The following is an 11,684-nucleotide window of genomic DNA, read 5'->3' on the forward strand; positions in this document are numbered from 1 at the left end:
TTTGCTCACAATGGGCGCCTTGAACATCGCAACCGATCTTGCTTTGATTCTCTTCCCCATTCCAATGCTCTGGAGAATGACTTCGCTCGATTTTCAGGCGTAAGTGCGAGATGTTGTGGCCTATGAGTTTATAGAGTAGGATTTTTTTTAAACTCTTGGTACAGAAAGATACAATTGACTCTGCTGTTTTTGGTCGGCACGTTGGTTATTGCAATAACGATTACACGATTGCCTCTTATACTGAATCATTCTGTCGCTCAATCTACACGTTCTCTGGTACGTATTCTTTATTATTGAAGAATTTCGCATAATAGGTAATACCAATACTAACGGAGAGCAATTATGTTAAAAAAAAAAAAAAAACACTGCAGTGGGCATCTATCGAAATCGTTTGTGCCAGCGTTGTTGCTAATGCATCTTTTTATTATGCTATTTGGCAGGGGTCAACTCGGTTGCACAATCAACCGTCGGCCTATGTTGACCCGTCTTCAATATTCCAGCTTTCATATCGGCGCAGGGATGATAGTGCTAGCTGTCTGAACTCTCACCAATTTCAGGCGACTGGCTCGATCTGACGTCATGTAACCGCCTCAGCCGCTGGCTTCTAATTCCCGATGTACAATTTTTTTGCCCTTGAAATCAGGAGAAGCCCTAAAAGCAAGATTGGGCGCATATGGCAAATTACCCGGAAGATACTCCACATCGCTACACAGCGTCGCATTGTTGTCACGTTAATGGCATTCCTTTCACCCCCCCGATTTTGACTCTTATCCCCTGCCTATACTCTTCGGGTCGCCAAAATTTCCCCGGCTCTCAAATTGAGAAAATAACATTTTCTTTTGGGCCCAGAAGACTATCCCTGCCTCTACTACAAAGGAACATGAGTATGGAGCTCCAAATTCCTTTAGCTCATACCGCCTCCCCCCCTCTACCCCTTCAACCAGCTTACTAAGAGATCATCTTGGTTGATAGCGGATGATAACTATCTAACGATGACCGAAACTTTTTGCTTTGGCCGCCAGCAACTTTAACATTTCGTTGGTGCGCACCAGAGTGTCCATTCGGAATGGTTCGGCTTCATTCAAATTTCCAGATGCAAATTCAGAAATCAAAACGAATAAATGCGATTCCATTGCTTGCAGTTAAGCTCCCTGGTTAGGTAACCCCTTATCGGCTAGACATATTCCAGTATTGAATGTATCAGTTGGATGAAGTTATGGTCCAGACGACGGTGAAATTTCGGATTCGAGCTCGACATCAAAATGCACAAATTGCTACTATATTCCTTCAGTTCAGTATCCGCATATGCGCCACAGGAGCAGTCGATTATTTCCCGAATTTTATCTCAATTAGGCAACCTAAGTGCTCTCGTTTTGACTCACCTTCTCAGAGGCCTTTTCCTCCCCTTTGTACACTGCTCAATTTTCCACACTTGTACGCGGAGAACTGTTGTCCCACACGAATTTAAAATGCGTATTCGTTCTGTGCAACACCTGGTAAGTTACCGCAATCAATCAACCGTTTTACTTCCCGGCTACTTGCACTGTATACCTGGTTCATGTCGTGCTCTTGATATAAAATGTGGTTTTGAGCGAATTCCTGGGGTAAATCAGCGGCTGTGTCCACCTATTAAGTTGCTTTCTCCCACCATTGTCTTCTAACTGTCCTACATTTGGGTGTTACAATTGCCATCTGTGATTCCTCAAAAAGACTTATGCGACTGCTTATCTCAACCCTTCTTTCAAATGCAACGCTGAGCACCATGCCTCAATTAAATAATGCTCCATGATGATCCTGTTAGAGTAGCCGGCCTGACAAAGAGGACGTTGTACTTATTGGTAGGACGACTCCATATTTGTTCCCGGTGAAAAATAAGGCGGACCCAATCCCGACTTCCAGGAACATCACCTCATTCCGTGGGCAAAGTGTTTTTATTCTCTTCTGTCTCTATTTATGTAGGATGAACTCTTAATGAATAGGATTCCTGATTGCTCAACATATCTGTGAGAAATTAATTATTCTGTTCTTCAAATGGAGACAGCCTCCAATTCCGAGAAATTTGCCACAGAAGGCTTCGAGAGAAGCCAACAGGGGCGTATTACTGATGGTTCCTTTATCGATGACTCAGAAGACGCTTGTCTCGACTATTCTGGCGTAAGAAAGAGATTGAGTCAAGAGGAAATTGCGCTTGTCAAGAAGCTGGATAGATGGATCATGGTAATATTTAAACAGGTGCCCTTTCATGGAGTCAGATGCTAATAGATTGCAGCCAACTCTTTGGGCTATGTACTGGCTTAATTATCTCGATCGAAATGCCATCGGTAAGATATTCGTGTGAGAGATATCATTTGTTTGCTAGCCCCATGCCTACGAAGCACCAATCGTTGAACCTTAGGTACTCTCGGACGGAAGCAAGCTTACATCGATGCGACAGCACTCGCCCGGCTAGACAATCTCGAGGAGGATCTCAACCTCAAGGGCAACGGTAAGGCCTGACAAAATCCAACTCGAGAGCAATCTACAACATATGCTCACACAAGTTTCCAGAATACAACACATGCATATCTATCCTCTTTGTCGGATACTTAATCGGACAGATACCATCTAACATGTATCTCACAAGAACTAAACCGTCATTCTACATGTCGACATTCATGGCTCTGTGGGCTATTGCTTCCGGCTTAACAGCTGTAGCAAAGGATTTCAAGGGCCTCTTGCTAACACGTTTTTTTCTCGGAGTCTTGGAGGCCCCCTATTACCCCGGTGCGTTATACTTGCTATCGATCTTCTATACTCGAAAGGAGATAGCAACTCGGATTTGCATTCTCTACTCTGGCAATATTTTAGCCACGGCTTTCGCAGGTTTAATTGCTGCCGGTATTTTTGAAGGAATGGATGGTCGTGCTGGTATTAGGGGATGGCAGTGGCTTTTCATTTTACTCGGAATTGCTACGTTTGTAGTCTCCCTTGGATCAGCCTTCACACTCCCGGACGATCCACTGAGCACCAGATGGCTCACACCGAAAGAACGGGAACTAGCCGATAGTCGCATCGCTCGTGAAACCGTTGGCTGGCAAGCACAAACCACGACCTGGGCTGGTCTGAAAGAAGCGGCCAAGGACTACCGCATGTGGATATTTGCCATAATGCAGCACCTGCATCTTGGTGCCAATGGATTCAAGAACTTCTTCCCTACAGTGATCCAGACCCTTGGGTTTAGTAGACTAATAACACTAGTTCTGACATGTCCACCGTATCTAATTGCCGGCCTGGTCTCTGTCTTCTGGGCTATGAGCTCTGGGAGATTCAACGAAAGAACCTGGCATATAACGGTGGCCAAGGCCATTGCAGCAGTCGGTTTCGCAGTCGCATGCGCTACCCTCAATATGGGGGCTCGATATGCGGGGATGGTAATTTTTACCACTGGCACCTATGGGGTTAATTCGATCGTTTTAGGTTGGGTGGGTTCCACCTGTGGCCAAACGAAGGAGAAGAAATCGGCATCCCTCGCAATAGTCAACACCATTGCCAATGTAGCTTCAATATGGACTCCTGTGAGTTTGCTTCTCCAATGATATTCGTGATTGCATTTTATGACTTTATTTATGAAATTCCTTGCTCACACCTTTGCTACAGTATCTTTGGCCCGATTCAGACAAGCCACGATACTTAATCGCCATGTCTTCCAGTATTGGACTATCGATTGCAACGGTGGCCGCGGCATGGGTTGTGCGCAGTATTCTCAAGAGGATGAATCAGAAGATCAAGCATGAGAGTGATGCGGCTGTCCTCATATATGCTTATTAACTTATTGCAAATTTGCAAAAGTCCATTTTGATTCGACCTTGTGTCTGCCTATTTTGACAGATAGGGAATGTTCATAGGCAAATATTCAAATGCAGCTATTTTTCTATCCCGATTATCAAAATCAGTGGCAAATGCATTATCAGCTTCAGGTCCTCGATTTTAAGTCTACTTACACCACGAATTGCTGGCTTTTAATTATTAACTAACCAATTTAGTGAGGTTGAAACGTGACAAGGATAGTTACAGGTTCCAAACATCAAACGCAGAATTTTGAGACGTATATTGTTCGAATCAAACACGCGCCGGTGTTTGCATTTGGAGAGCACGAACTAGGCGCCTAAGATGAAGAGTGGATTACCCGAGAGGGGACAACAGTGAGAAGTTAGGAGGTATGATTGCAGGGATTTTGGTGATGTTTGGCTCACGTTTTCTCCGTTTTGGACACTTTCTTTTCTTAAAACCCCATGTTCCCTCAATAACCCCCGTTTTATTTCCTGGGGCTGATGTCTATTTCGCTACTACGATGGCACACTGTTGATCATAAATAGCGACCATCGCCCTCAGAATAACCCAGATGATTCGGTGGATATGTTCCGTTGAAATCCGTTTTATGGCACCCTTACGACTGTAAACCTCCTTAAAAATTATGGTCATCGCTGCATTCAGTACACCGCCCCTCGCAACAACGAAATCAGGCCTAACTCTACGCCATGCTGCCCTTTCCGATATATCCAAACTAGGCGACCATTTTGTCCGCGTTTTTCACCCAAACAACCTTTTCAATCAGAAGCTCATACCAGATACCCCACTAACAAGGGTTTGGTGGCTGGAATGACATCTCAATGCCTTCAAGGACGAAGGGACGGTTTTCCTTGTCTGCAAGGACGGGGACCCGCCAGTGGCGATATCTAGATGGATAAAGCCAGCAAATGAAGATGGGATATTGCTACAGATGGGTTCGGAGGGGAGGAAACGGTGGATGTTCATCGAACACCAGAATTCACAGAAAATCATGACCTACAGCTTTGCCAGGAGTTTTTTTGGCTCTTTTGAACACTACCGGAAAGAGTTAATGGGAAGGAGGAGGCATTATTGTAAGTTTCTTTTTATTCCCCTCTCTGAAGTATATTGAGCCGTCTGAAGTGGCTGGGAATGTAACTAGATCATCTTCGTTATTCGGAATTCATTTCTACGGTTGAGGAATACAAAGGACAGGGGCAGCCAGCATGATGATCAAATATGGACTCGATCTGGTAGATGCAGACGGAGTGGAATGCTATGTTGATTCAAGTCCAGATACGTTGGCCATGTACGAGAAATTCGGTTGGGTCAAGGTCCATGAGAAAGAATTCATGCAGCTGGGCGATTTCCGCTACGTAGAGAGTTATTGTGTCAGACTAGCGGAGAGAAAGAAAAATTAAGCTTGAGATTGGGAGAATGATGGGGAAGGATGAAATGCCGGAAGCTACCTTGTGTACCGAATTGAATAATCGTATACCGGAAGTTCATTGCTGGCTACATTTGCTCTCTTATTCCTTTTTAGACATTTAAGTGTAAAGATAAGAGTTCACGCGGTACAATGCAATAAAAGAGAGTAAATTTATTACCGTAGGATTTCGTTTCCCTACGCAGGATTTATGCTGTCATGACCTCGTAGTTAACTATCTAAGGCACATTTTGGGGTCGAACTGGAATGGAATGGATATGGAGAACACACACACGCACACACACACACACACACACTCTCTCTCTCTCTCTCACACACACACACACATATATATATATATATCAGAAGGCGCATATTGCTTCTTGATATATGATGAATTATCCCCTAATAAGAACTGAGAACTCGAGAAGCTGTGCATCGTAAAACTAGCGTATAAAAATAATGAAGAATAAGATGCTGGTATCCCAAAAAATTCTAACCACGAATGACTGTCAACCCCATCCCGTTCAACACCCTTCACCTACCTCACCTCTTCAGCGCCTCAAATCTCCGTGATAGCTCATCAATATCAGGAATTCCACCCCTTTTATTCTCCACAGCAGAAGCAGTAGGGGCCGGCGCCTTGCTTTTCGATGAGGATTGGTTGTTTGTGGTTGAATCTTGGGATCCACGACTGAGCGGAGCGAAACCACCAGATGATAACTTTTCGTGGTGTTTTTCTTGTGAATGCTGGGGACCAGTGTCCTTTCTATCCCCCGCCAAACAACAAGGTTTATCATCATTTCCCTTTGTCTGCGAACCATCCATTTCATAAGGACGAGAAGCCAGTGAACCGTCCTCCTTTTCACCTCCACCTACACCTACTTCTTTCACCGTCTCTTCTTCATCCTGCCCTTCCTCATCTTCATCCTGATGCCAAGGAATACCATGCGCTTTCGCAATCTCCTTCAAATAATTCTCTACCAGCGACTCGGGCGGGTTTTGCACTCTCAACCGTTCAATCAACTCTTCGGGAAGTGGTATGGAAGGGTCCGCTTCCTGTGCCTTACTGGCAAAATCGCTGCCCCATCTTTGTATAAGTTTTGCGCGCAGTTCTGGCAGGCCCGGTATATCGCGGGGTAAGCGAACATAGCAGTAGAAAATGACAGCAGCAGCTCTATCTAGATCCGGGTCGAGATATACATCTTTTTCTCGTGGAAGAGGAGATGGAGACATCTGTCGTAGTTCTTCCTCTGACTGTACCTCTGTCGTCACTGCCGTCGTTGCGGCCTGGTTTTCAGATGGCGTTTCGCCATGTGTTGTTGCTTGCTGCAATGCAGTATGCCGTGTTGTTGTTGTTGTTGTTGATGGTGGTGGTGGTGACTGCGGTGATCCAAATCCCAAAATCTTCCATATCCCCCACACACCGCCACCACTGGCAGATCCGGAACCAACATCCGACCCATGCCTCTCGCGCCTCGTCTCCCCACCCGGCTGTTTCCGCTTTGGGCCAGTCCGTTTCTGCTCTAGCGCAATATGATCCACAATATTCGCACGTACATGAAGCTGCTCACAGTATAACTCTAAAATCTCCAGAGCGGCAATAACGTTGTCATTTCCAATAACATCTTCGGTTTTTATACGGGCGAGATCATCCCGACCATCCTTTAGTAGCTTTGCGAGCTCGCGGTGTTTGGCTTTGGAGTAGCCGTGGCGTTCTTTCTTCAGTTGGCGGATTCGATAGATAAGCGCTCGGAGAGAGAAAATCAGTTCAGTCTAAGATCTGTTAGCCTGGCTGTGGTGGAGAGAGTGTTGTTTTCTCACTTGAGGGGAAGTTACTGTTTGGATGTGATGAGACTTTAATTGACCGGAGCAGAATATGGGGGATCCGGGGAACCTACCGTCTGCTTTGGTACAGGCATTGCAGCAGCGATTTCATATCCAGTTGCGAGAAAATATTAAGCTTTCCTTCTGTTGTACTCCCAAAGATGCATTTCTTGAGCATGTGGTTATCTCCATCGAGGCTGGAGCTTTGGTATCTTAGATGGTCATTCGTTAGACTACGGAATATGTTGTGCTGAAAATGTGGGGTTTGATATTAAGGGCTGGGGCGTGGAAACAGCGCTTGTTATCGCGCTTATCGATAAGCGAAACCATACTCTAAACGACTTTTAAACACTTTGAAGAGAAAAGGTGACCCAGAAATATCAAAGAACATAGTAAATAAGTTTCCTTCTGATGCCATCCTAGAATCGAAAACATATTCTGGTGGCCAGCGTTTTTTGGACCTATCATCAATTCGGCATGTAGCGTGTAATTATTTGATCCCATTTCTTTCTAAACCTGATCAAAAATTATGACAGTTTAGCCAAATGGCAACTGAAAATCCGTGTCTGTCCATGTTCTCCACCAACGGCCCTGTAACCATTTGTCCGTACCAAACCCTGAAGTCAACACCGTGAGCTCAAGCAGAAAAACCAAACTACAGAAAGTGCCGGCAAAGGGATATCCTTGAAATCAACCGCGCCGAAAATTAGTAAAACGAAAGAAAGAACAAAGTAATGGCAGGAAAGGAGCAAAGTCAGAAAAAGTCATCAAGTTCATCTTCGTCGCTTTCTACAAGCCACGGAACACTCCCAACCAACATATCGTAGAAAACAAACCCAGCGTCAATCAAGGCATCGGGACCATCGTCCTCGAGCGGAGACACAAGATCAGATGGAGTGCTACTTTCATAATCTTCCTCGACTCTAAGAGCCTCGAGCATTCGATCCAGTTCTCGGCGATGTTCACTCACGATAAATGCGCGACCTGTCCGTCTGCGAAGTGCTCTACGGATGGCCCTGGATCTCCTCTCATGATTTGCACGTTTCATTAAGGATATCTCCTTCTTGGAGAAGACGTAAGGAGTTTTAGTGATAGGATGGATGTGAGCAAAATGACATTCATTTCCAAAGAGACATTCTCCTGAAAACTTCGCCTGACGGTTGCCACTGGCATTTGGATCCAAGTTTTCAATGGCTGGCAATGCGCGCCAACGTTGGATGCTCAGTTCAAAGTAGCGGCAGGGAATTCCCTTCAGGCGGGCAAGGTATTTATCAATGATCTTAGCTTTGGCTTCGTTCTTTGGTCTAGTCTCACTACTAGACTCCCCAGTTTCTGTAGAATTCGTCGTGGCAATTTCGTTCCCTGAAGCAACATTTGATGCAGCAGTAGCTGCTGTGGGTGGAGTGGGGTAAACAGAACTTGGAACGACATATTCGCTCTTAACCCGACAAAGTGGACAGGTCTTGGTAGTTCTTTTTGGGACACGTGAATCGGTAGGGTTGATCGCATCTTCAGCAGAATTCCTGACGGAAGAGCGCCAGCTGCGAATACAGTCTGGTCATATCAATAAGTTGAAGAGGAGCAACAAAGAAACTGAAGCAGATCGAATATCTACCTAAGCAAAAGATATGATCACAATTAACCAACAAGCCGAAGACGCTAGGAGTCTCCAAGCAAATTCCGCACTGTTCATCAGGGTTTTCTCGCCGAAGGCTAGTTGCAGTCGGACGAGGCTGTACTGCTCTCGCATAGCCGGAAGCGGGGGTGTCTTTAGGTTTAGTCAACGCGTCAGTCTATACTATAGTACTTCTAGAAAAGATCCGCCATATATCTATACAAAGTCACGGTTACATGCAAATCAAACACCCACCTGTTATAGTTGTTTCGTTGCGGGAATTTCCTGCTGCTACACCGGCTATGCGGCTCCCTGGCAATGCATCCACACCAGCCAGAGCGGCATCATGGCGGAAAAAGCATTCACTGCCACGGAAACAGTTGCCCCTCTTCCACCATTTGCAGTCGACTTGGCATGGTGGAAGGCGTCGGCGAGTTTCAGGTGCGGTATGTGGCTCAGATTCCATATTGGAACTGCTTGAGATATGCAATTGAAAGGTGGGGTAATCTGCTCAGTGGATGCAAAAGTTGAGATGAAACTTGTCTTTGTGTCCATTGATTTGGCTGGGTGCAGTGGGTTCCATGATAAAAGCAGCGTGAGGTTTGGCTTTTGCCGACACAATGCGCTTATGTCATCGGCGGATGACCCGTCAGACAGGACTCACCTGCGATTGGCCAGCATGTGAAGCCCCCGGATGAAGGAAGGGCGTGGCACTCCCAACAGTTGAGCCTCCTGCTGTTTTAAGGGAAATCTTAAATCAACTTCATCTTGACATTGCACAGATATTTTGCTCTAACAGACAACATCACACTGAATGACACAAAGACAGAGAGCTGGATGTGCCCCTGGAGATGGGTAACTATATGAAACAGAGAATCATGCAACTAACTGCTGTTTTACTATTCATTGGCCGCCACCTACAACTCCGTGTTCATCGTTGAGGGGCTTGTCCCGTAACATCCCCCTTCCAGGTTTTGATGACGTCTTGTGGCCGAGCTCAGTCAAGGCAACCCGTAACGGGCAGAAACTTGACACTCCTTCTTGACGTATACCGTGCTACGAATTTTAGCACTTTCGCTACTTTGATCACACCGAAACAGCCAAAGAATAATTGAGATTACTGGCTCGCGGTGAGGACACTCAGACCAATAACATTTTTGTCACATCTCTCGCAAAGGTTCTATACAAGACCAGCAACTCCAACACACAGCGACCGGTTTGGAAATTACTTGCGCACCTGCCAATCGTCTGGGTGCTTTACAATAACTATTTCCCCGGGGACCCTCAGGCCTAAAGTGGGGTCATATAAATGGGCATCTTCAGAGACTTCACCGTCCGGATAGTATCACGAGGTTATGTTATTCTTTACTGATGAATCATCTAGTGAGTCGACTTGCGACCAAGTCCAAGTATATCGTCCCGGATTTATGTTGTTTTGTACCCCTGGAACTCGTCATTGTTGGAAAAGTTCAAGAGGATTGAGAAGCTTGTGTCGCCATTTGACGAGAAAATTTAAATTTTGTGAGCAGATGTAGGTATGTATTTTGTCTAATACAGGCTTATTATTTATTCGTTGCAAGTTCGATCAAAAGGGTTGTTGGAAGGGATAAAAATAAGGCAAGGCAAAGATAAGGTTCCTTTTCGGAGTGCTGCCAGGGTATCCCCGGACACAAAAAGCGAAGCTAGAATTTAACAGCTCAAAGTCTGTCACAATGGAAACAAGTCTATCAACCTCCGTCAAAGTATTCCGAGAACTTGAAATGTTAATTGAAAACGCCTCCGGTCCTCCCTATTCTCATGATGCAATACTTATGGTTCACTTTTATACCCCAAACAGAGCTTTTTAACTTCAATACTTCTGCAAATGGTAACCGCAGACAGATACTATATCAGCCTTACTATCCAAATGTATAAAACACAGGGAAAACGTCCACGAGAAAATATCTCAGCAGGTAGAATTCAAATAAAATAGACCTAGAACTCATCTCACAATGTCATCCCTTCCTCGGGAGCGCAATCCGCGCCAGTCCTACAAGGCCTCTAGAACACTAGCTTGATTTAACCATTTTCGTCAGTCAACATGTCTAACCATTAAAGTGTGCAAGATTGCTACGTCAAGGATGTGCGGTTATGTATATACGTACAAATATGTCCATAACACTCTCCAGTTTCTCTTGACGAGGACTTTGTTGTTCAGGAGCTGCAAGTACGAGGCTCGCGAATGTCAAAAAGAAAATTCAATTGCGGTTCATAGCGATTTTTCGTTTTATTTTTTTGTTACCCTTCTACTTGTTGTGAATAGGGAAATAGACAAATAGAGGAGGAAAAAAGTGGATAAAGGATAATATCCAAATTCAAGGACGTGAAAGCTTCTATCTCTATTCAAAAGAAATATCTTGACGGGAAGGATGTGCTCTGGATCGTATGGGTGCATTTCGCTCATATATAGATTGTCGAGAAGCCCCTTACCGATTTTTTCCCTTCGATACACGGGCACTTAGAAGAGGCAGGAGAGTCATTAGACTCAGTTTGTACTGCCATATTTGCACAAATTTAATGGAAGTATCAGGAAAAATCGCCAAGGGTACTGAATGAATAATTAATGCATTTTGGTTGACAAAGAAATGACGAGCCCATTTAACCAATAAATGGACAATCTAGAAAGAGAAGTCCCATAGGCATACTGCAGCAACAGAAAATGGATAGTTGGTCATCATACGTAATTTTCTACCACTATGGAACAGAGATGTCCCAAAGAAACGGTGAAATTGGAGCATTTGGTTTAGTCCTTTTGTCTTCTTCACGACCTGGTTTTCAGATGTCCAAGCATGACTGATTATCATGACGATCAGCAAATATTTCAAAGATAATCACAGCAGCAACGAAAAATGTTTCCATATATTTATTCAAATGGAAAGACACTCGCACAAATTATAGAAACACAGCTATGGGGTTTCATCCAGAAAATTTGGGCACCTAGACTTGCGTCGGCGATCTGCAAAGTGTGTT

At 44.8% G+C, this 11,684-nt stretch overlaps 5 protein-coding genes across 5 annotated transcripts; 3 read left to right on the top strand and 2 right to left on the bottom strand.

Annotated features, from left to right (window-relative positions):
- Window positions 1–10: 10 nt before the first annotated feature.
- PAAG_02190 (hypothetical protein) lies at window positions 11–575 on the top strand (the record flags this gene model as incomplete). The annotated part of the gene is made up of 3 exons (XM_002796256.2): window positions 11–99; window positions 165–276; window positions 441–575. The coding sequence occupies 3 exons, from the start codon at window positions 11–13 to the stop codon at window positions 573–575; spliced, it is 336 nt and encodes a 111-aa protein (XP_002796302.2).
- Window positions 576–2,031: 1,456 nt separating this feature from the next.
- Window positions 2,032–3,807, top strand: PAAG_02191 (MFS transporter; the record flags this gene model as incomplete). Its single annotated transcript, XM_002796257.1, has 5 exons — window positions 2,032–2,217; window positions 2,270–2,321; window positions 2,435–2,485; window positions 2,548–3,554; window positions 3,637–3,807. The coding sequence occupies 5 exons, from the start codon at window positions 2,032–2,034 to the stop codon at window positions 3,805–3,807; spliced, it is 1,467 nt and encodes a 488-aa protein (XP_002796303.1).
- A 1,226-nt stretch (window positions 3,808–5,033) lies between these two features.
- On the top strand, window positions 5,034–5,228 carry PAAG_11446 (hypothetical protein; the record flags this gene model as incomplete). Its single annotated transcript, XM_015847096.1, has 1 exon — window positions 5,034–5,228. The coding sequence occupies one exon, from the start codon at window positions 5,034–5,036 to the stop codon at window positions 5,226–5,228; it is 195 nt and encodes a 64-aa protein (XP_015703358.1).
- Window positions 5,229–5,779: 551 nt separating this feature from the next.
- PAAG_02192 (hypothetical protein) lies at window positions 5,780–7,155 on the bottom strand (the record flags this gene model as incomplete). Its single annotated transcript, XM_002796258.2, has 2 exons — window positions 5,780–7,009; window positions 7,135–7,155. The coding sequence occupies 2 exons, from the start codon at window positions 7,153–7,155 to the stop codon at window positions 5,780–5,782; spliced, it is 1,251 nt and encodes a 416-aa protein (XP_002796304.2).
- A 659-nt stretch (window positions 7,156–7,814) lies between these two features.
- On the bottom strand, window positions 7,815–9,141 carry PAAG_02193 (hypothetical protein; the record flags this gene model as incomplete). The annotated part of the gene is made up of 3 exons (XM_015844564.1): window positions 7,815–8,614; window positions 8,676–8,828; window positions 8,931–9,141. 3 exons carry the CDS (start codon window positions 9,139–9,141, stop codon window positions 7,815–7,817), a joined length of 1,164 nt encoding a protein of 387 aa, XP_015701568.1.
- Between the last annotated feature and the right edge of the window lie 2,543 nt (window positions 9,142–11,684).

This window comes from Paracoccidioides lutzii (assembly GCF_000150705.2).
Source record: "Paracoccidioides lutzii Pb01 unplaced genomic scaffold supercont2.4, whole genome shotgun sequence".
In the NCBI taxonomy this organism is placed as follows: domain Eukaryota; kingdom Fungi; phylum Ascomycota; class Eurotiomycetes; order Onygenales; family Ajellomycetaceae; genus Paracoccidioides; species Paracoccidioides lutzii.